The following is a 22773-nucleotide window of genomic DNA, read 5'->3' on the forward strand; positions in this document are numbered from 1 at the left end:
AATTGTTATAGTGGATGGGTTACTGGGCAAGTCTTCCTAGGCCAAATGATGAGTATTGTTTTATGACATGATGGACCTGGAATATATAAGTAATCAGAATGATCCAGCATTCTCTCCCACCCCACCCCCCATCCACAACCTCTTTTACATCCAGTGGGAGACTGGGGGTTTTTATTTTCTTTTCAAACTCAATTTACTCAGATACCTCATCTTTTTTTTTTTTTTTTAAGTTTTTATTTATTTAAGTAATCTCTACACCTGATGTGGGGCTCAAACTCACAACCCCAAGATCAAAAGTTGCATGATCTTCCAACTGAGCCAGCCAGGAGTCCCCAGGCACCTCGTCTTAACACTTCACCATTTTGCTTTGCTTTTGCCAACCACCTTGAATGAGATTATAGGATATTCTTTGGTAGCCATTACTGAGGGTCAAGCTCACTGATTAAGGTAAGGTAGGTATGACCTGCTTGAAAGTTGAAAGTTAAAACTAGAAAACTGCCAAAACTATTTCCTTTTATGCTGTATGATGGAATAAAGTGGGGTTATTCTTTTTTAAAATCCTTTCATATATTAAAAGGGTAAGATGGTAGAGGCTTTTATGCTAATACGATAGACAGATTTACTCTTGTCAATAATTCAAAGTGATTCCAGGCAGGTTGAAATATTCTTGGTTAGTCTGAGTCTGAAAAAGCAGTGTCAAAAGCCATAGCCTAGAGGTTCAAAGGTATGGGTTGAAGAATCAGACAAGCCTGGGTTGAGTCATAGCTCAAACTGCTAGGTGTGACCTTGGGCAATTAACCTCTTACTCTCCAATTCCTAATATGCGAAGCAAAGATAATAATATATGCATTCCATAGGACGGTTACAAGGCTTAAATGAGACAACAGATTTCAAACACTTAGCATAGAATTAAGCACAGAGAACAATTGAACAATATTTGCAGTTAGTATTAACATGTTTTCTTTATTAGACCTGTGACTTAGGTGGGTACCAGTTCTTAGTTATAGCAGAGGACCCAATTCCCTGACCAAACCCATTCCTGTCTGTTCCTTTGAAGTTGAAAGGGAGGGAGAAAGTACCACCTGGTACCTGGGGAACCATTTCTCATATGCCTCTGGCCCCTCATACAAGATCATCGATATAAGCTAAGGGGTTTTTTTTCTTTTAAATTCTCCCATCTGAGTTCAAAGACTTATCCTTCCAAAGAATTTGAGCTGTAGTCACAGTTTATGATGTCATATTTGCTGTAGTGCTTTGTTTTAGTTGCTGAAATATTCACAACCTCAGTTATTGCTTAGATCTTAAAAGAATTACAAGGGGAAGTCAAACTCCATTCTTCAGCAAAATGCAGAACTGGGAATAGTCCCATTGGGCAATAAAAACATGAAAAGCTTCAAAAATATATCTATCTTTAGCTCATTAAGCTTACAAAGCCAACCCAGATTCATAATTTGACTAGGACCCTATCTTGATGAGGTATTTTTAAAGTAAGCTAAGTCAGACACATTTTAATCTCTATACATCTCTAGTCATGGACTTTTTTTTTTTTTTTTTAAGATTTTATGTATTTATTTGAGAGAGAGAGCACACAAGCAGGGGGAGCTGCAGGCTCCCCACTGAGCAGGGAGCCGGACGTAGGACTCGGTCACAGGACCTCAGGGTCGTGACCTGGGCTGAAGGCAGATGCTTAACCCAGACACCTCATAGCCATGGATTTTTTTTTTTTTTTAAAGATTTTTATTTATTTATTTGAGACAGAGAGAATGAGAGAGAGAGAGCACATGAGAGGGGGGAGGGTCAGAGGGAGAAGCAGGCTCCCTGCCGAGCAGGGAGCCCGATGCGGGACTCAATCCAGGGACTCCAGGATCATGACCTGAGCTGAAGGCAGTCGCTTAACCAACTGAGCCACCCAGGCGCCCTAGCCATGGATTTTTAAAATTGCATTGAAGTATGTTATTATACCACACTATTGCCTCAGATCCAAGATGTACCTTTTTTTTTTTTTTTTTTTTTCATTTTTACACTCTGGAAATTGGGATGTCTTATGTTCAATAGGTAATATTCTGTTGTGGTGGTTCTTTTCCTTAAAAACTGACCTTAAGCCAATAGTGTATGTTGCAACTGATGGAGTCTTACACTTAAGGAAATTGCTTTGTGATGATAACCTAAGGTGATTACTCTTACTCTGAATCCATGTAATGATTGGAAAAGGAACGAGATGATTATATACAGAAGATAATCCAAAAGGCTTCATTAAGATTTATGATACATATGTACATGTGGGTCACTAGGGCCATCACTCTAGTTAATATTTGGCCTTTTTTATGTTTCAACTTACTTTAAAATCCCTCAGATTTGTTCAAATGATAGGATTACCATATTTGCAGTAGCAAAAGATCCCAAAGAGACCAACAAGCCTCTCCAACTAGTTCTCAGAAACCCTCACTCTCATGGCACCTCCTTCTTTTGAGGGCCCTTGTGAATAGCGAGAGTGAGCCATACCGATCACTCTCGGGCGATAGAAGCGCGTTTGCATGTGCTGCTGCATGCCCTTCGAAACTTAACATGTACACACTTAAAATTGGTAGTTATTCAATAAATACCTTCTGGTTCACTGATGTGAAATACAGAACTGTGTTTTAATTAGCGCTGAAATACATTTCTAGGCCCAAGATGGAGCTGCTCCTGCCCAGGTGCTATATCAGCAAATGGAACTTTAGCTAACTTTTGAGTCCCTGTACATGTTCCACTTGACCAGAAATGCAGTATATCCAGTTAGCCAATCCCCCAATGCCAGGCCAACTCTGGGCCTTCTCACCCTAAACAAGGTTGATTGTGTAACCCTGCCAATCAGATATTTTCCATTTTTCTCTTCCTTGTTATTCTTTATCCTATAAAATCTCCCTGCCTTCCGCCCTATTTTGCAGTTCTCCAAAAGGAGACTTCTTCATGAAGTATTACAGTTTGTTTGTATTGGCTAAATTGTTTCCTTTGTTTTTTAACATTAGGTATGCATATAGCTTTTAACATTTGGGGAAAATGAAATTTCTAAAAATGTTCCTTTTTCCTTTTATCCTACCAAAAATCCCTTGAATTAATTTTGGGACTAACTCTGGCATAAATAAAAGCCACCCACAAATTAAACTTTTAAAAGTTCTTTTCCCCTTGGACCATAAAAACTAATTTTTTTCTATTTTGGGACCAAACATGAAAATTAATCACACCTAAAGGTGGGACACCACTTTCACAAAACATTGGATCTGCGATGGGAAACAGTTGTTAAAAAGAAATAACAGGCCCAAAATGGAGTCACTTGTGCAAGCCCCACATCAGCAAACCAAGACTTACTATCTAACCAAATTGCAGTGACCTTTAACCAGTCAATTTGGAATTAACCCATCAGTACCAGTGAGGTCATCTGTGTCACAGACCCCCCACCCCCAAGGAAGGTGACCTTGCCTGAAACAATCCACTCTTTGTTACAAACTTCCTTTTTCAGCCCCCTTCTGCCTATAAAAGCCTTCCATTTCGTATGGCTTCTTCCAACTCCTTTCTATTTGCTAGATGGGATGCTGCCCAATTCATGAATTGTTGAATAAAGCCAATTTGGTCTTTAAATTTACTTAGTTGCATTTTGTTTTTTAACAGTGTACTATGATGTTAACAGCTGAGGATGTGAAACATTTATCAAGAAACAATTAAATTCACATGACCAAAATTACAGACAACAGTTAACTTTAGGAACTATGACAACCTTTAGCAACTATGTAGCAATTTGTTTTGCAAATATTTTAATCATTTAATTGGAAAAATAACAACCCATATGTAACTGAGAAAGAAAAAACATAAGGAAAAAACAAAAAGGACAAGAAAGGGAGGAAAGGAGGAAGAAAGAGGATTTATCTTAAAATATTTAATCAAAATTAAAAATAAAAATTCCTGATCTCTAAAATGGTTTACATTCCAAAAAAGGAAAAGAAATTCTTTGAATGCTGACATTACAACAGGCACAGAATCAGTATTAGATCTTAAAATAAGAATTATTTCTATGCCTATTGTCCACAAATCATGATTAAAAAGCAAACTTCAAATACTACTAAATTCATTTTCTTATTTACTACCTAATTCCATCAGAGCTAACTGAAGATACAATAACCACAGAACTTACAGGCAGGAGGAACAAAGTGATCTGTTTTTGCTCATTTTTTTTTAACCACTTATAGACAAAAATTAGACAAACTATGTAACTTTTCAAAACTAAAATAATGTAAGAAACCTCGCACTCTTTCCTTTAACTGTGAGGATAACTGATATGAATAAAAAACATTCTTTTTTTATTCTTTTCTTATGTTTGGCCCAAAAGCTTCAGCAACTGAAATAATCTCTTCTAGGCTTCACTGAAGAGGGAGAGATATGTGCATAATTTCTACAGCATCAAAAGAAAGTTTCATTGAGGTAGGTACGGAGGATTTATCATCAAGAAGCATGTATATGCTTATCACATATGCATGTGATGTTTTAAAAACCCTCTACAAACGTTTTTGAGTTACAAAATGTATGACACATTCTAGCTTATTATCCTAGGTTCAGTTTACCATTATTTGGAGTTCTTATATTTGCACTTTTCCAAGAACCATGGTTAAGAATAAAAGGCCTACGAAACTGATCACTTCCTGTCTCCAATAATGTCATACCCGCCTATGCTTAACTGATTTACAAGCTCAGATAAATGTTATTTTCAGGCAAGCTGTGAATTATATTAATTATATTAAATGACTCTGAAAGAGAAAAAGAAAAGCCATGGCTTAAACTGTTAATGAAAGAAGGCCTTGCTTGAAATTCATGTCAACTTTCCATTCTGCAAAGCAACTCATCCACATAAAAATAGTCAAAAAGGACTTCATTTAATTAGTGATATGTAGACTTCTGCATAGAAAAAGGTTACAAAGTAATGCAAAAAAGACTGGGTACAATAATTTTAAACAAATATTTAAAAAGTATAATTTTGCATAATGTTTAACATTCTCATGTTTATTGCTTTCTCCACACAGCAGAGAAATGAAGTGCATAATAATACATGCTGTGTCTTTATCTTTCGAACATAAAATCTCATGTACTCAATTTTAATGTATTAAGAGATTACTTTGTCATTAAACAGAATAAAAAAAACAAAAGAAAAACACCATTATGTAGCACTAGTCTAGGCATGAACAAAAATAATTTATGTACATCCCATTGCATACATTCATCTTGATTTGGGATCAAATGCAATCATAAGCTTGACAAAGAGCTTTTAAAAATCGTGGCTTTTCTCTTCCCAATGCTCTATCTCTGTCTCATCACCTCCAGAAATGCAACTTTTCCCAAAGGGTGACAAGAATAGATATTACACATTATCAGGATGAAATGAAGGGGGTAAGTATGTAAAAATAGTCCAAATGAAACAATAAATTAACCTAAACTTTTACAAACTGGAGAATTTTCAAGTTGGCATGAATCAAATGGGCACATGGTAGGCAACTGCTTTTAGGTGCACTCTCTATATAAATGCATGGTTTACATAAAGAAGCACCATATTTTCAGCCATGAAAAAAGTGCCTGGGGGCTTGCAGGCAGGGCAGAAATGGTTGTTAATCTGAGCACTGATGGAGTAATTGCTTATACCAATGCATTGCTAAATGTCACCACTTGGCAGGCAAGTCTGTACAAAGAAAGCAAACTAAGATAAAACTAGGTCTTTCAACTTGAGAATTATTTTCAGCAATCCTTTTGGCCAATAAAAACCTGTTGGTTTCAACAGAGTACTCTTCTCTGGCACTGTATTAAAATGTCTGCAGCCTAATATAAGACTTCTGTCCCTTTCCTTTCTTAACCTAACCTCTACGCTCTTCTTTACCTGTGCAATGTTATATATTCAGAAGAAAACTTTACTAGCTCAGGCACTTATGAAACACGAATATTTTTTTTTTCATCTAGTTTAAAGAGAATCCAGTCAGGACTTCCCCCCCCCCCCCCAATTCAGACATACTGATGCACTGCTGGATGATACAGTCCATATATCTTCCAGGAAACTTCTAAATGAATACAAGTGTGAAGTTTTCAGAAGTTTCTGATGTCAGTTACCAAGCTGCCCTAAACAAAACAAGAGAAAAAAGATAATACCACATTTCCACTTGTGAGGTTTGTGTCTCAAATAGCTTTATTGTTCCTTTGTGGATCTGTAGACATCTGTATGGCTACTTTCAGGGTGCAGAGGTTTAAGCTGACTCGGAAACGAAGGACATTCGGTTACCATTGCAAAAAGTTCAGTGAAAACTTAAAAAGCTCCCACTTCTGTCCCCCAGGGTCGGTAAGGTTTACTGTTTGTTCCACCGCTTGTCTGCTGCGGGCTGGACGTGGCCGACACGGTTAAGGGCGGGCTGATGGCTGTGGCGGCTGCCACGGCTGCAGCTGCGTTAGGGGGGAGCATGGGGAAGGCCCCCGCGAAGGACAGAGGGAAGCTGTGCGCCGCTGCGGTGGCCGCGGCCGCGGCCGCGTGGACGGTGGCGGAGAGGGACAAGAGGGAGGTGGAGAGAGGCGGCACGCAGGGGGCCGCGCTGCCCGTGGCCGGCATCCGAAGGGCGGAGTCGGCGTGGGCGAACGTGGCCGTGAGGAGGGCGGAGCCGTGGGCAGGAGGCACTTCCGAAGCGGTGGAGAGGCGACAAGGCGTGGACTCGGACGCGTGGAGTCCGTTGGGCTGGAGCAGGGCCGCGGGGAGGTGGTGGAAGGCTGCCGCCCAGTGGTGCGGGTGCAGGGGATGGTGGTGGTGGGCCAGAGAGGACGTCATGGCCGCCGCCTCCCGCTGCGAGGCACACGTGCTGAGATGAGAGACCAGTCGCACCCGCAGGGGGTCGGAGGAGTCCAGGCCCTCCACGGAGCTCAGGTACCGGGCCACTTCCGTTAGGCACTCCCGGAAGCCAATGCTCATGAAGTCCATGGCCAGAGCGTGTGCGTCAAAGTAGCCTGAGGGGGGGTCGGAGCAAGGGGGGGGGCGGGAGGGAGGAGCGAGAGAAAGCGGTACAGTGACTATGAGTAACCACCGACTGTGCTTCCCTCTGTGCTTCCGAAGAGTCAAGGAGAATGACGACCCTTTCTGAAAATGTTGCCAGTTATTTCTGGTAGTAATTGTTACCGAAGAAAGTATACTTTGCAATTCACATGAGTGACAACACGAGCAATGCTATCTACTACAGTTCTTGCAACTAAGTATCACAGTGGGGAAAAAGTAATTAAGAACATCCGTGTTTCAATACTTCCATTAAAAAAAACAAGGGAGGGGGGCCTCTCCTTCTGTACTGTGGGATAGTGAAATTCCCTAGTAAACTTTTTCACGGTCGTACAGAATTTCAGTCCCTCTGTCTCTGTCGCATGCGGTGGAGATTAAAGGGTTATTCTGAAACAGCCGCACTCTTGGCATTTGTAACAGATATGAAATGCATCTTAGCAGCTTGAGGACTTTCTTTAAATATGTGCTAGAATCTCTTAATAAATTCATAAATGCTTCTTGACTTTTTTTTTTTTAGCAAATTGTATGAAAAATTTGATGAAAACAAAAAAAAATTTTTTTTTAATTTGGGGGTTACTAATTTGAAGATCTTATTTTTCTATCAGGCAATATAAGGCTGCTTTACTGATATGAGATTACTATAACTCCTCACTTCCCCGAAATGCATTTTCCCGAATTTCCTTTACTGGTTAGCTTATATTTTCCTGGCATCCACCCAAGAAAAAACTGTTAATTTTTCAGTGTTTATGCATGTACCACGCCCCTCCCACACCTAAGGTTACAACCATAAAAATGGCTGGAGCTGAGTCACATTTATGAGAATCCCTTTTTATCCAAATGTAGTACATTAGATAAAAAATAGTAATGTATCATTATTATCAGTGCCAATTTAGGGTAGAATAATAATCAGACATTTGGGGGAAATGTCACCACTCTAAATGAGTGACCTCTAATGTGTACAAATGTATCCTTTTCAGATTCTTTCTCATTTGCAACTTTTTTTTTTTTTAGCAATTTTCAAATTAAAAATTTATTCAGCTTTGGGATATGGGTATACAGAAATGAAAAATATTACAAAGTTATTTTTACCTAAGGCATTTAATGTATTATCTTTTTCATGTTTCTGCAGATCCAAGTCTTACCTGTTTCATTTATCATCTACTAAAAATTAAACCATCTTATTGTGTAATCAAAGCACTTTGGAAAATAGAAGTCACAATATTCAAACTCCTAAAGCTATTATATCAACAGAAATATGGAAGTCTCAAAAAGATATTTGGGGCAAAAATACACACCATTAAAACAGTAACAATAACAGCACAAAGCTGATATAAGAGAATATCATGAAATGTGGAAGATCAGCAACAGAAATAGTTATCATCCCAGGACTTCAGCTTAGATAGCAACAAAATCCCTGGGATTAAGAGAGAAAGCTCTTCCTGAAGAAGACGCCTCCATAGAAAGAGTTCACATGAGAACCCTCAGCGTTCTTTGTCGGGCTTTTCAGGCTTCTAATTTTCATGAGAGAAGGATCAGGCTTCTAATTTTCATGAGAGAAGGATGGATGTAATCCAACAGAAGACAGAGTCCAGAAACACAGAGGGATCTAGAAATTTAGGTTACTCTACTAAATTCTCTTTAGAAGACACTGCAGTACCAAGACACACTGTAAAGAATGGACCAACAGAACGGGAATCCCAGGGGCTTCCAAGAATTTTCATGAGTGGGCACAAAGTGATTGAAATTTGTGATTTGCCAGCTTTGTGTTGTTATATATGGCTGAGTTCTCTGTTGCGTATTAAGGAATATAAATTGTGTAATTCCTATTCTATTGCTGAATGCAGAGGAAAATGACGAGCAGCTGTCCCCTAGGAATAATCTTGGGCCAATAATGAAGGCACATGGGTCCATATCACTTCCTCTGTGCCATCACTAATGTATGGCTTTAAGTGAATAAACTCACAACAACCTTGTGAGGTAGACACTATCACTGTCCTCATTTTACAGATGAGGAAACTGGGGCTCGGCAGGGGTTAGTAGTTTACCCAAGGTCACAGAGCTAACATACGGCCGAGCTAGGATTCGAAACCAGGCAACCCAACTGCAGAGTCTGTGTCCTTCACCACTACACTGTGAGGCCCCACAGCAGCTGGGAGTCTTGGATGATGTGAGCCCCCACTGCCAACCCCTCCTCTTCAAGGCCCATACTTCCTCCTGTGCGATGACCTCTCTGATGACTTGGCCGTCAGGCAACTTGTACGGAGCTTGCTTGGAAATATCTGTTCATAAACTATTCTGGGATGAATTTTAGGGCTGTTCAGGTAGCCAAGAATAGCAACCAAGAATGGAACTTAGTTTTTACAATAAGGCATAAGAACAGTATTCCTCTTTAGAAGTATAGCTCATGCCAAATATTTGAAACCCTGGTAAGAATTCTTAGCCTTGTGAACAACACCAAAGGAGGCAGAACAGTCAGACTGCTATTCCTGCACCATCACCAACTCAATCAGTCTACTATCCTGAGGTGGCAGGTGCAGAATCAAAATCATGGGGCTGCAGGGGCTTTAGAGCTCAGAATGCTAGTGTAGGCCTCACAGTGCAGCAGAGCACTTCTGTCGTGGGTTAAAGGCAAGGCAATGGCCAAGCTAGGCTGGATCACTGGTTTCTACGATTTCATCCCGTTCTCTTCTCTATTATGTAAGAGTTTTTGCATCCTATGCTGAAGGTTAATTTTCATGATAAGAAATCATAATTCCGTACCCATTCAGGATGGTTTCTAGAGAAGGTGCAACTGAGGTTTAGTCAAACCATGGGGGCTTCTCTTTACATGATCACCGCCCCTCCCCGCACACCTGATACAGGTAAAAGAGAGTAAGGCCAGGGCTGATGTTCCACAGGTCCTTGGCAGTATGGTCACATTGGAGTTAAACACTGAAGTATTTCCACAGCAATTGGTAAACGGCTATTTCCCTCCAGTGCCTTGCCCCTGCTCTGATCTACGGCAAACTGTGATACTATGTAATGAAAGGATAATGCTGAGCAGAGAAGCTGCCAGGGTGGAGGGCAGCACTTAGCCCTCATGGTGGTAGTCTCTCCCTACCCAGTTGTCAAATACATTAAATAACAAAAGACTCTTGGTGAAGGTGACTAGCAAAGGCCTGCTTGAAGAGTGAAAAAGATACTAAAGGGCAAAATCAAGTCTGAGTAATGTGTGAGAAGAGGGATCATGAAATCTGAATGAATATTACAGCTTTCAGGATTGCAAGTCTATTTTTAACGTGACATGAGGGGTCCATCTCTGACCTCTGGATGATTCTTTCCTAAATCACTATCTAGTACAGAAGACATCTCTCCAGGGCCCTGGGCCCAGGATACCTGTCCCTGCTTGCTCTCTGCAGGAATGACTCTGCTCCATTAATAGTTTTCAGTACAGAGATTCACTACCTATAGTTCAAATGTTCTGTCTGGTCTAAACCCAAGATCAACCAAAATCTGAAAACAGTGAAGGTAATTCTAAAGTCAATTCCTTTGGAATGGCTGCATTAGGTTGAGTCCTAGTCTTGATTTCTGGGGTATCAGAGGACGAGAAAGAAGAAGAGAAAAAGATAGCCTTTAACCTCCTGTTTATGTTTGGATGTTTGCGTGTTTGTTTTGTCTTTCTGTACAGACGCCAGCATGTGCTCCTGAGGTCCCAAACAAATCTCTGACCAGGCTGCTGTGAATGAAGCTTTACTCCCACAGTATTATGAAAGCAAACACAAGCCCAGGGTCAAGTGCTTCTTTTGTTCCGGAAGTTCTTTCCCACGAGTTCAATCCTGCCATTAGCATTGATTTCCACAGCTTTAATCTGGGACCTCCTATCTCAGCTTGTTAAAGAACTGTTCAACTATGACTTTCCTATAATCTTAGGGGGAAAAATGAGAGAGGTGGCAAGAGGGTAAAAATGAAGTCACCTACTTACCTTTACCCCCAGTTGCCTGAAGCATCTTCAGATGATCTACTGTCATTTGCAGTATTTCGGCTTTCTCTAACTTTGCAGATCCCTATATAAACAAATAATAAAGTCTTAGAAGTTCTATGGAAACTGAATTGGAACATTTTACACTGGATTTTCAATATTCCTTTTCATTAGAAAATTCTAAGTTTAAATTTTTTCACAGAAACATCTGAGTTCTTTGCAAACTTTACATGTAAACAATAATTACTGTGTCACACCTAATGACAGATATTGGCCAATTTATCTTTTAAAGACTAAAAGGTATAACAATTTTTTAATCATAAGAATAATTATACTCCTAAGATCACTCCACTAAAACAATTATAATCGCAAAAATCTCAAACCTTGCATCCAATCTCTACCCTCTATTTCATTAGGGGACATCTAATAGCCTTATATAATGCTGCAGTTCTAGATCAGTTGAATCCCACTCTGAAGGATAAAGAGACAGGATCTTAGCAAATTAGATTTTTCAAAAATAAAAAGTTCTAATAAGTCTTTAAGGCACACCCTGGTAAGCAGAAACAAAAAATAAAAAAGGGAAGACTTTTAAGGGTTTTTTTCCCAAAAATTACCAGCAGGTGTCACTGTGAGTCCCAATATCCTAAACAAGAAAGCATAATTTACTACCTATCTAGTGAGCATCAGAAATGCTTAAAGATATTTGAACACTTTAAAATAGTTCTTAATAAAATATCTTGGAAATATATTTATATGTCCTACTTTTTAAAATCAAGCAACCTCTGGAAACCAACTGAAATACAGATGTGCCACCTTGAACTGCCTCAGAGGACTGTGGGTGGCTGCTAATTTCCTGGAAAAGCTAAATAATTAAATCAATATGTCTTTTTGAAAAGGAAACTGAAGTTTTTTTCAGGTTCCTATGCTCTACTTGTTTTGTGAAAATTATCAGCACCCTGTACATGGTGAGAGTGCCAGAGTTATTTAAACTGCTAGAAAGAACACTCTTCTAATCATACTGTGTCAGGGCCAGCTAACTAGGATTGGTAGCCAAGCTTGGCAAATGGGAAAGCCTGTGTTTATGGTAACTAACTGCCAAACAACTGAGGTTTGCTTTTAAGGTTTGTTTTAAGTCGACATTTAAGAAAAAAACCCTAACAAACTAAGGGGGGAAAAAAAAATCAAACTGTTCTTCATAACTGCAGAGATTTCAGTACTCAAAGTGAAAATGCCAATTACTGATATTTTCATTTTCAGCCTATTGTCATTGAAAATGTTACTAATCAAAACTACAATTTCCATATTACATTTAGCTTATCAAAGGCAGTTTCAGCACACAGGTATCTTTTTTCTCTCAAAAATGTACAATCAAGAGCATATTACATCTTGTACTTCTGTCAATTTGCAGTATCTCCATGAAGATGTACAGTAGTTTTAGTGAAAGTGACAAATAACAAAATTGCAGTTTCTGGATAATTTCCAAGGGCTTTGTAGGGCTTGCTGTATGGTTGTGGTTCATGAAGTAAACAACAAAATAAACAAACAACTGCTGCCTTATACCCTATTTGAATTAAATTGAAAGTATTTTCAATAGCATACGATGCCATATTCTTTGAAAGATGCTCTTAGAAATCTGTGCTATTAGCCACTGTGGCAAGAGATATAAAACTTTTCCAAAACGACAAAGGAATATTTAAACATTTGGCTTCTTCCTTTTCTAAGTGTGCAAAATCTTTTTTTTTTTTTTGTAAAGGAATACCTTGAATTCTGAAAAAGGAAATTTATGGCTAGTTCTATTTTTACCAAACTTCCAAAAAGATGCCCCAAATAGAACACTGTTCTATTAATCCAGGGATTAAAAATGAAACCAAGTGATTTGGTAAAAAAATTTTATTGGTATTATCATAGGAAATAGAGCTAGAGATGTTACTTCCTGGACTTTGGTTATTTTTAAAAAGCATTTTTTTTTTAACCGTTTGACACAAAAATGAAATTTCACATGGTATATTTTTTAAAAGAGTACGACATACAGCTCAGTTTTAAACAAAACCACTACTGGTCTTCATAGAAAGAACAGAGAAAGCATGAACACTGTTACCCTTAAGGGAAAAATAAGCTGAAGAATGGAAATGTTTTTCAACTTCATGATGGATTATGTTTTTAATAGTTTTGCCACAACAAAGCATTTTATTGCAATAGCTGCTCTGTGCCAGATCAGGGCACATACACCATTATTTTAATGAGCTTTAACAAGAACCCACATTCCCAGATGAGAGAATCAGATTTTTTTGAGCCTTTTGGTGGGGTGGTCAGGGGTAAGGGTAGCTTACTTGTTTTTCAAAAGCAGTTGGCACCAGTCGTCTCAACTCAGATAAACTGTTATTTATTCGATCTCGACGCCTTTTCTCTATTATCTATTCCAAAGGAAGCAAAAGAATAACAAAAGTTTATGAATACACAAATGCTAAATTTACTCTTAATGGAAGAATACAACTGTTACACATTAGGCTGCATTACATGAAATAAAAAGAAAAAAAAAATCACATACCCCTCTCCTTTTCTTTCTTGCCATAATCTGAGATGTTGTTGTTGGGGAATTTGATCTAATCACAGAGCTAGTACTTTGCCTATGAAATAGGAACAGTATGTCAGGTGCTGCGTTAACATAACAATGGTTTCTTCTGGGTACTTCATGGCATCCATTAAATATTGAGTGATTGCACAGTTCAGTTCTGTGTTTATTCTTAATTCTTACTTTTAACATACTTTGTTTTCAGTCCTTATATCTACTTTCAGGTAAGAATCATGCCCTCCCCCCCTTTTTTAACAAGTCATCCAGACACCAAATCCATTTGCAAAAACATCCCTAAACTTTTAAGTCTTGCAGTGAAAAACTTACAAGCGGTCAGAGTGAGAAGTCAGTTATTAGTACTTCCTAGTTCCACTCATAAAAATTTCTTAAAAATCAACTAATCTCTAATAGCATCCCTCCTCCAACCTCCGGTCAGACACACTAAACAAAGCAAAGCTATTTTAAAATAAAGGCCATGTTTAGCACCACTATCAAACAGATAGACAGTCATCACATGTCAAACTGTTGTCCCTAGATGCAATCTTCAAAATAAACAGAAGTTATCTTACTATTTCAAAACTTCAATCAGTCATATCTCACAACAGGAAAAAAAAATGACAAATGTAATGTTTTGTATACTAATCTTCCAAAAGAATGCCCCAAATTAAATATGCCACTGATAGGGAAATTAAAATGAGATCAACCGCTAGGTAAATGTTTTACTTTGAAAATGAAACTGTAGGTATCTCCTAGTCTTCAGCCTAAGCTTAAACCTCTAGAAGCTACAATCCATCTTGAGTTTACTAATGAAAAAATATTTTGTATTGAAAGTTCAATCAAATCATTATTTTGTCACTTACAGCTTTTGCCATCCTTTCTAGTTTGTACATGTTTCTCTTCATAATTCATGGATACTATGCTTCTTTATGTTCTCAAATTCTCCAGATTCCTGTTATTTGTTCTCTTTCATTTTAGGACTGTTGCACACACCAGGTTCTTATTACCTCACCTTCTCACTTCTGGATCTTATTTCTGAATTAAGTGTCCCCCTCAGTCCCACCCCATCCCAACTGGTTTCGCCTTTCACATGACTTCTTCTGTTTTTCAGATCTCATTTTTTAAGATGACGCACACTTTAATAATTAAAAAGATCCTTCGCAAGCAACGTTTCATGTAAATATCTCTGCTGTTGCCGATTTCACGCTTTGGTTTGTACTTATTAGAATAACGATGTGGAAAGAAAACCAGTTTTCCAAAGGTAGGAAGAATTTTGCTCTTTGAGTGACAGCTGCAGATAAATAATTAAGGAGCTTGTGGGGATGCCAATTAGAAGCAATTATCATTTGACCCGCCTTGGCATTAAAATGCCTCGGTAATCTCCCTCTGTCACTGGAAAGTAGAGGTCTGGCTTCTGTGATCACGACCCCGATCTTTTCCAGACTTAAGAACAAGCAGTCAAAGAGATGATCTATGCCCGAAACGATCCTTACGTCTGTCACTCACTCTCCCGTCAGGCCACTCACACATAGTCAACCTGGAAAGCTCAACCTACTTGGCCTTAAAATTGCAAATTGCTTTAATTTCCCCAAAAGGCAAATCATCTTTTTAGACTCTTGAAAAATAAAAAAAAATATATATCAATCTGTTTCTCTCTTCGCCTGGCCTATCCTGGAAGTGCTCCCGCAGTTTCAGTGGCGGGGGCGTCGCCCGTCGCCAGCGCCTGCCTGTCCGCGCGCCCAACGCTGACAGCCGGGGACCCTCCCTCGCCAACTCCTGCGCTGTGGTTCAGTCGCGTCCCCCTTCCTCTCCGCCCCACCCCTGGTGTGAAAACCGACATCCCCCGCCCCACCCCAACGCACGCTCCGTGAGCGCCCACCGCTCAAAGTTTCCCGGGCAAAACTTTCCCCGCTTCGTTAGGACGTCGCGGAGAGGAGCCTCGGGACTTCCAAGGAGCCGCTCGCGCACAAAGCTCCCCGATGCCTCGGGCTCCGGGCAGTTCCCGTCGAGCCCGCGCTCACCCCGAGTAATTGTTCTCACTGCCCACGTCGATGGTCTCGTCCATGTCGCTCTCGGAGGTCGTCTCCTCGCAAGGGCGCTTCATCGCGGCGAAGACGGCGTGGGGCACAGCCCAGCCCGAGCCACCAACGCGGAGCGGGGCGCAGCGCCCAGGGGCCCTGCCAGCCTCCTCCCTTCCTCCCTTCCTCCCTCCCTCTTTGGGTCCGGGAAGGCGCGGCTCCCGCGGCGGCGCGGTCGGCTCCTCGCGGCTCTTTCCCACGCCGCAGCCGGGATCGGCCGCAAGAACCGGCGCCGGCCACGCCCCTCCGCGCGGGCGGGGCCACCTCGCCCGCCTCCCGCGCGCAGGCCCCCGCCGCCCCGCCGGGTTCCGCCTCCTCCGGGTCGGCGTGGCCTGCGATTGGCTGGGGCGGAGGGGCGGGGCCGCGCTCGCCAATGCTCGCGGCGAGCCTCCTGCGGAGGCGTGGGAACGCTGCCGCGCACCTAGGGTCCGGGAGCTGCGCGCAGGCGGGAGAGGCAGCGGCGAGCGTGAGCGCGAGGTTGATAGCTCCAGCTAGGGCAGCACGCGGACGTGGCCGCGGGCGCGGCGGGGGAGGACCGTAGAGGGGCGGGCTCCCGACCTCGGGTTTCGGCCCTCCCTCGCACCCCCCCCCCCACAGTCTGGCGGTGAAGTTTCTGTCTTGTGTTTAAAGAATAACCCCAAGCGCGTGGCTGAGTGTGAGCGAGCGTGTAGTGACGTTGGGAGGCGCCGTGGCTTAACCGAACCGCCCCACTCGGCTGTCCCTTGTCTGGACCAAAACTGCTGACTGGCTGACCCTGAGGGTCACATTTGCCCTCTGGGGTTTTTGAAAACCTTAAATCAAAGTTGCTTTTCTCCCTGGCAACTCCCGAGGCTGCTTTCGCGGCCTCTGGGCTGTGGACAGATAAGGACGTGAGTTTCCCCGACCAGGTACTTAACTGCTGGCTGTCTGAGGGTCTGAGCCCGGCTACCATGTGACGTTCGATTTGCTCTAAATCAGTTATTTCCATCTGGCCACGGGGGCTGTGGATAGTAGACTGCGCTGAGTAGACCGTGAGCCGGAGTTGTGTCCGCTCTGGTGGCAGGAAAGACTAGACCAATGACGCAGGTATTTCAGGACACAATTTTAGTAGTTTTTCAAGTTCGAGTTTTTCGGGCTTGGATTATCCAGATGATGGCAATTCTCCACTCCCCTTGGTGTGTGCAGTCGTAGCGGTAGAGTTAATGAGAATTCTGAACGTGAAAAAATTCGCGCTTGGAAATTCAGTTTGTTTTCTAAAGTACGAATTCGTGTGCAGTTTTTAGAGCGTTGGACAAGGTGGGTTGTAAAAACTACAGAAGTGCTTTCAACACATGTTTTCTAGCGGCTCTTCGCGTGTGTTGCAGTACTTGAACAGGCTACGCCAAGGTGCCTCAGCGAGGGCTGGAGCTGAGCAGACCGAGCGCGAGAGGCGGTGTGGGCTCGCACGGCCCGGAGCCGCTGTACCGCGAGGCGGGCGGCGGGTTGGTCGCGGTCCGGAGACTCGTTGCTCCGGGACAGCTCCGTGCTTTCTTTAGTGGAGGAGAAAAGGCTTTGAGAAAGGGGCGTCTGTCATTCATCATAACCGTCCGCCACGGACGGATTCCGGATTTTCCAGGGATCTGCTTAGGGCGTCCCATTGACACTCCATTCTGTCCCCACACAAGACCGGCGCGGGGCGGGGAGGCGGAGAGGAAAGGATGCGTCGGGAAAAGACTGGGCCCGGGCGGGGGTTGGGCGGGGGAGAGCGGGAAGGACTTGCAGCCAGCGTGTTAAGCCCTCATTAAAACACAAAACCCCCTTCCCCACAAGCCCTCGTCTCTTTTGTGCGGTCCCCGCCGCGGTGCCTGCAATAACCGTGTGAACAGAAACCCAAAACGTTTCATCCTGACTTCTGAAACTTAACCTCGGGCAAAGCACACAGTCGGCGGGGGCCGGGCAGGCCCTGGTGGGCTGGACCAGGTCAGCTCAGGACGCCGGGGACGCGGGGGGGGGGGGGGAGGGGGGGCGGGGGGAGCAGTGACCCCCCAACTCGGCTGCCTGCCTCAGGGTGGGTACCCAGCCCGCGAGGGCCTCTGCTCATCTGAGGGCGCTGAGCAGAGCTGAGCCGGCCGGCTTCCCACGCGCTCCGACCTCCCCCGACGCCACCCGCTCCGGATCCCCGTAGCTCTGCAGTGCTGAGCCCAACCGGCGGGTCGCCCGCCCCACCTCCAAGGAGGATGTGCCAATGGCCAGTCGGCTCGGGCCACAGGTGAATGCGCTGCACCAGGCCTGGCGTGAATTCAACCTTCACAACTTTCAGTGAGGGATGCACGTTTTTCTGAAAGTGAATGCCTACAAGTGCAATTAACGTTTGCCACGCGAGCAAATAAACCCGCGCTTCCAAACGCCGGCGGCAAAATCTGAGATCGTCACTGAAAAAAATTAAGAGTTCATTCTCACTATATTAGTGTATTTGATTACTATAATTGTGAAAAATTGCAAAGAGGGAAATGGTTTGCTTGCAATAAACTAGCAACTGGTTATAATTTTTCCATATTTGTCTTTGAAGACTTAACTGCTGTAACGTGTTATAAAGAAAAATACAGCAGGGACGTTCGAAAAGCACACGCGGATTTAATGTCGCTTAAAAAAATTTTTTTTAAGCAAAGAGGGTCATATTTTAAAAAGTGTTTGGAACAGTGCCGGCACATGGTAAGCGCTATATAAGTCCTTTAAATAAACAAGAATGCATAGGGCAAAAGACCTCGGTGTCAAAACAAAAACCACTACCAAAAGAATAATATGCTCACTTATCTGCAAAATAATCGCAATTAGGCAGCACGGGATTTTTCAATTAGGTCTTTTATTCCCCTCAAGTATTCCATTTGACTATCCCCTGGTTAGGCATCTTGTCTGATCTATCTTCCACTGAAAGTAACTCTCCGGTCAAAGGAAGAAACGGGGAGGATCGCCCCGGTTTACTTAGAAACGGTTGTGGATTGTGGATTGTCGGGGGAATAGAGGGGGATGGAGAAGTGGCCTATGCTGAGAGAAAGAAAAGAGAATGAGAGAGCGGTGGGATTTCAAGCCTCATCACCCCTCAGCAACATCCTTTTCAGCGAAAGTTGGTTGAAGGCTTACTAAGAGCCCGGGCAGAAGAAAAGATGTCCGCGCACAGAGCAAACCACGGGCTCTTTCCTTTTCAAAGATTTGTACAATGAGATAACGAGATCGAAAGATATGAGAGACTTCCCTAGAAACGAAATGCCATTAAGAGAACGTTCAGGACGAGGATCTAAAGGGAATGGAGGAGGGGGTAATCTGCCGTCTTCCCGAAATTGGTCATCTCGCCCATGTTTTGTGCTTATGTGATTTAACTCACTTAAAGGCGTGGGAGTGAGATGTCGAATGCCAAGATCTGGAAGCATCAGACTCAATGGCCTTGATCCCCTTCCCCAACTCTTCTACCCATTTAATTTTGCAGCTGTTTAAATTACAATTTTTGTACCTGTGTTTCTAAGTATGGCAATCTTGACCTAGTTTTATATTGTCCCACAAAATTTGGGTTTTCTTGCACAGATTAGTGAAGTGCTTACTTTGCTGTAATTCTAACATTCTCCTAGCACCATTTAGGGAAGGAACCTAGGATTTAAAAAAAAAATCTTCTTGGTCTGCTTTTTTCTTCCTTAGAGCTCTCTAATGTTTCAAGATCAATTGTCATACACTTTGCTATTTGTAACTTCTCTGAATCCTTTGAGATGCTCCTTACGATTACTTAAAAGGTATCTGCCATTCCAATGTTTGGCTTCTCTTAGAAAATCACCAAGGCATGACACCACTTTAAAAAAATGTTTTAACTTGGTTCTCAGTGAAATTATAGGCAGCTCTGTTATGTAAAGACTATGTTAGTCTGAGAAGCCTGTGTGCACATAGTTCAAATTGAGAAGTCCAATTTTGGGCCTATCTGAAATACATATTATAGTTATTTACGAGCTTTCTCTTGCAAAGGGAAGACAAACAGGTTGCTCTGAAAAGTGGTAGTCTATTTGCAATTGCTGGGGCAGGTGACAAGCACATGCATCTGTGGGCAGTTTTGTTGGGCTTCCCTCCCTGACTGGAAGGCTATTGTGAGCTGGCAATGTTTTAAAGTGTGTGAAAAAGCTGCACCCTTGAGAGTGGAGGCCAAGGGCAAGATCCTTGTAAATTTTAATACCTTTCTCAACATCAGGCTGGCAGAAGGCAAGCCAACCTAGGGTCACGTAAGACAGGACACATATTAGCAAGCCAGTAAAGTAAAACAAAGCAGAAAGCAAGGGCAGATGTAGGCCCACCAACCTTGAAGTCAACTATAAAAGGGAACTGCTTTACTAGTTAACAATTATTCTTGCCTGGTCACATAAAGTGCATCATATTTCTTGGCTTACCCCAATAGGTGCTACTTATTTGTTACATCAAAAACTCTGAGGTAGGAAATCTTAGACCCAAAGCGTCCTTTCTTCGAAGTTAGAATGTTTAAATTGATCTCTGCTATTAAGGGGTAATTTATTTAAAAGCTTTTATTTCATTAAGAGTGTTATTGGTTCTTAGCACATGCCCAGGATGAAAGCTGGTTTTATTGTTGGACCCTTGAGGAAAAGGTTGTATAATTAAGTAACTAGTATTCCATATCCCTGTAAGCCACATTCAAAAGATAACTACACTCACTCTATCAACTTCTTTGTGAGGGTTAAATTGATATTGGCAGGCTTTTCTTTCAAAGAGATTCTTTTAAATTTCTGTTTTCTTGAAGTTGGTTTGACTGGAATTTTTTTTCCTCTTTAAGGATACAGTTAGATATATTCACTTCTCTCATGAAAATAATCTTTTAACTAACCTCATCTGCATCCTCTAGAGTAGGGCCTGGCAGGCAGGGGGTGCACAATAAATGGTTTGAACTGAAATTCTTTTGAAATTAATGAACGTCCTGCTTCTTTCCACATATATAGAGTTTAAATACATTGGCATAATAAAATAGCAATAAACAGCCATGAATTTAAAAGCTAGGAAAGCATTTACTGTTAATGGGAACTTAGTTTAGCTCTGAGCTTCCTGGCAGCCAAGTCAGAAAGAGAAACATAGTGAGTTTTCTAATTCTTGTAACCAGAAAAGAGGAAGCACATCTGTTTTTCAAAAAAGAAAAACTTTATCCAGTAGCTGAATTCTAAAAGAACTGCATGACCACTTTGTTCACAGACTTTAAAATTTTTATTTTATTGAAAACAATTATTTTCTTTTTCTAAAATTTTCTTCCAAGTATCTGTATTAATTACAACATGAAAAATAGCATTCGTATTATGTGTAAATGAAGACAATAGTTTATCTCCTAATAGCTGAATAAGCCATCTACTAAGCTCTCAAGTTTAATTAACTGACATAAATAGGACCAGTACCTCAAAGAGTTACAAAAATCTGGATTCTCCATAGGAAAGTGTCTGCTTCTAGTTTTAGAAAAAAAATTTAAATCAAAGATTCCTGGAACTGGTCGGTTGGCATTATTTGATGAGAGTGAAAGAAACACTATAGGTTTCTGAAATATCAAATGCTGTGGAAAAGTTTAAGAGTAAAATTATTTCCCACTAGAATGCAAATGAACACCTATATTTCCTTAACACTTTCATTGGAAATTTTATTAGATGTGTGCACATTTTATGCCCTTACTGCTTATTTTAAAATTGATAGATGACTTTATGGGGAGGGGAATTCTCCTAGATTGGAAATAAGTTGCTAATTTTAGATTTTCTGTGGAAAAAAAATAACAGGCTATTTCTGGACCTTCATGCTTTGCAAACCTATTGAAGTACATACTTTGTGAGAAACAGAAAAATAGCAAGTTTTTGTTTTTTTTTCCCCCCAAGACAGGACTGTATTTTTTCTAGCAGATACGAGTTTAACTAACTCTGGGGATCTATTGGTTGAAAGGCAAAACACAGAAGTTTTAAAATTTTTCTGCCTATGGCCTTCAAAATAATTTAATGTAATAATGTATTGTGGGCATTGGAGATAGATATATTTTTTAGAGATAGATTTTGGTCTTAAGTAATAGCTCATTCTATTTCTAGGAAATGAATACTTAAAAAAAAATAACAGTTCTCTTAGGAACTGCAACATTCATCAAGACAATGCAACCTCTTTGAAAACAAAATGTCATGGTGCTTAGCAGAGAGCAAACATGCTCAGCTGCAGGATGGAAAGGGCTGTGTACTGTGCCTTGAATATGTAAGAAAGGTGCATCTTGAATATGTAATAAAGGTGTTTCCATAGCACTTTTAATCTGAGAATCCTAGGGCATTAGTGAATCATGTATGAATCAAAACTCAGAGCGTTGTAGGGTTTACTTGTCAAGGCTGGCTATCAGGATTTTGCTAGAATAGTCTCAACAGGAACATTAATAAAGTCTGAAAATAGGTCAAGATATGAATAGCAAATAGAAAACCCATACAAATGTTGTTTATGGGCACTTAAGTGTTTATCATCTATAAGTAGATAGAAGTGTCTATATACAGATACATGTACAAAGCACAAAATAATTAAAAGTTTTTAAATTGACATGCCTTGATTGTTAGTATATAAGAGGCTATGGTAATACCTGGTACAGACCAGTAGTTCAAGTCAGAGAGGAAATGCTGCATTGCATAATTAAACCACCATTTGTAAAAAGGAATTTGCAAATTTTGTAGGTTTTGTATTTTCTCTATTTCTGAAAATTACATTCATTCTATTTAAGTTTATTTTAGATATTGAAATACCTTATCTTTTGTCTATTCTATCATCTACATTTTTAAATCAGTTTCTTCAATTTTTAAAATGTACACCCTTGGAAAAGCAGACTTTAGTATTTTGAATCTCTTGGTACAAGGGGAATAAGATTGTTATATAAAAGGGTTGGGAGAGTAAGTCTCTCTGGTGTTCAGGTGAAACACCTGGAAAATCATGTTCTGTTTGTGTGAACCCATGAAATATTGATAAATTAACTATATATTTGTTTGCATAGATTCCAGTTGTGATAACGAAGGTGTGAGCAAAATTTAAAATTGAAAAATTCTAATAATAACTTAATGTTTTTGTGTGAATTGGGAAAAGAATATCCACACTTTGATTTTAACAATGAAATACTGTTCTCATTCAA

At 41.1% G+C, this 22773-nt stretch overlaps 1 protein-coding gene and 2 long non-coding RNA genes across 8 annotated transcripts in view; 2 read left to right on the top strand and 1 right to left on the bottom strand.

Annotated features, from left to right (window-relative positions):
- Positions 1-4883: 4883 nt before the first annotated feature.
- Positions 4884-15900, bottom strand: HEY2 (hes related family bHLH transcription factor with YRPW motif 2). Of its 2 annotated transcripts, none has more exons than XM_036085464.2 (5): positions 15594-15900; positions 13552-13630; positions 13334-13417; positions 11007-11088; positions 4884-7002 (listed from the first exon to the last, which is right to left on the bottom strand). In XM_036085464.2, exons 1-5 carry the CDS (start codon positions 15674-15676, stop codon positions 6317-6319), a joined length of 1014 nt encoding a protein of 337 aa, XP_035941357.1. In that variant the 5' UTR covers positions 15677-15900; the 3' UTR covers positions 4884-6316. The 2 variants fall into 2 exon arrangements, with proteins under 2 accessions (XP_035941357.1, XP_035941358.1); XM_036085465.2 differs by lacking the exon at positions 15594-15900 and adding an exon at positions 14436-14643.
- On the top strand, positions 6788-11012 carry LOC118531440 (uncharacterized). Of its 2 annotated transcripts, XR_013441125.1 has the most exons (3): positions 6788-6922; positions 8175-8779; positions 10713-11012. It is a non-coding gene; the product is annotated as an uncharacterized LOC118531440 (long non-coding RNA). The 2 variants fall into 2 exon arrangements; XR_004915190.2 differs by lacking the exon at positions 10713-11012 and having other exon boundaries at positions 8175-9025.
- Positions 15901-16253: 353 nt separating the features above from the next.
- Positions 16254-22773, top strand: part of LOC118545989 (uncharacterized) — a 334610-nt gene continuing 328090 nt past the window's right edge. For 2 of the 4 annotated variants that reach the window (XR_013441128.1, XR_013441129.1), the window contains exon 1: positions 16256-16537. This is a non-coding gene — a long non-coding RNA (uncharacterized LOC118545989). Of the gene's footprint in view, positions 16538-22773 lie in introns of all 4 variants that reach the window. The other 2 variants (XR_013441131.1, XR_013441130.1) reach the window with 2 other exon arrangements.

The sequence above is a fragment of the Halichoerus grypus genome, chromosome 9 (assembly GCF_964656455.1).
Source record: "Halichoerus grypus chromosome 9, mHalGry1.hap1.1, whole genome shotgun sequence".
Lineage (NCBI taxonomy): Eukaryota > Metazoa > Chordata > Mammalia > Carnivora > Phocidae > Halichoerus > Halichoerus grypus.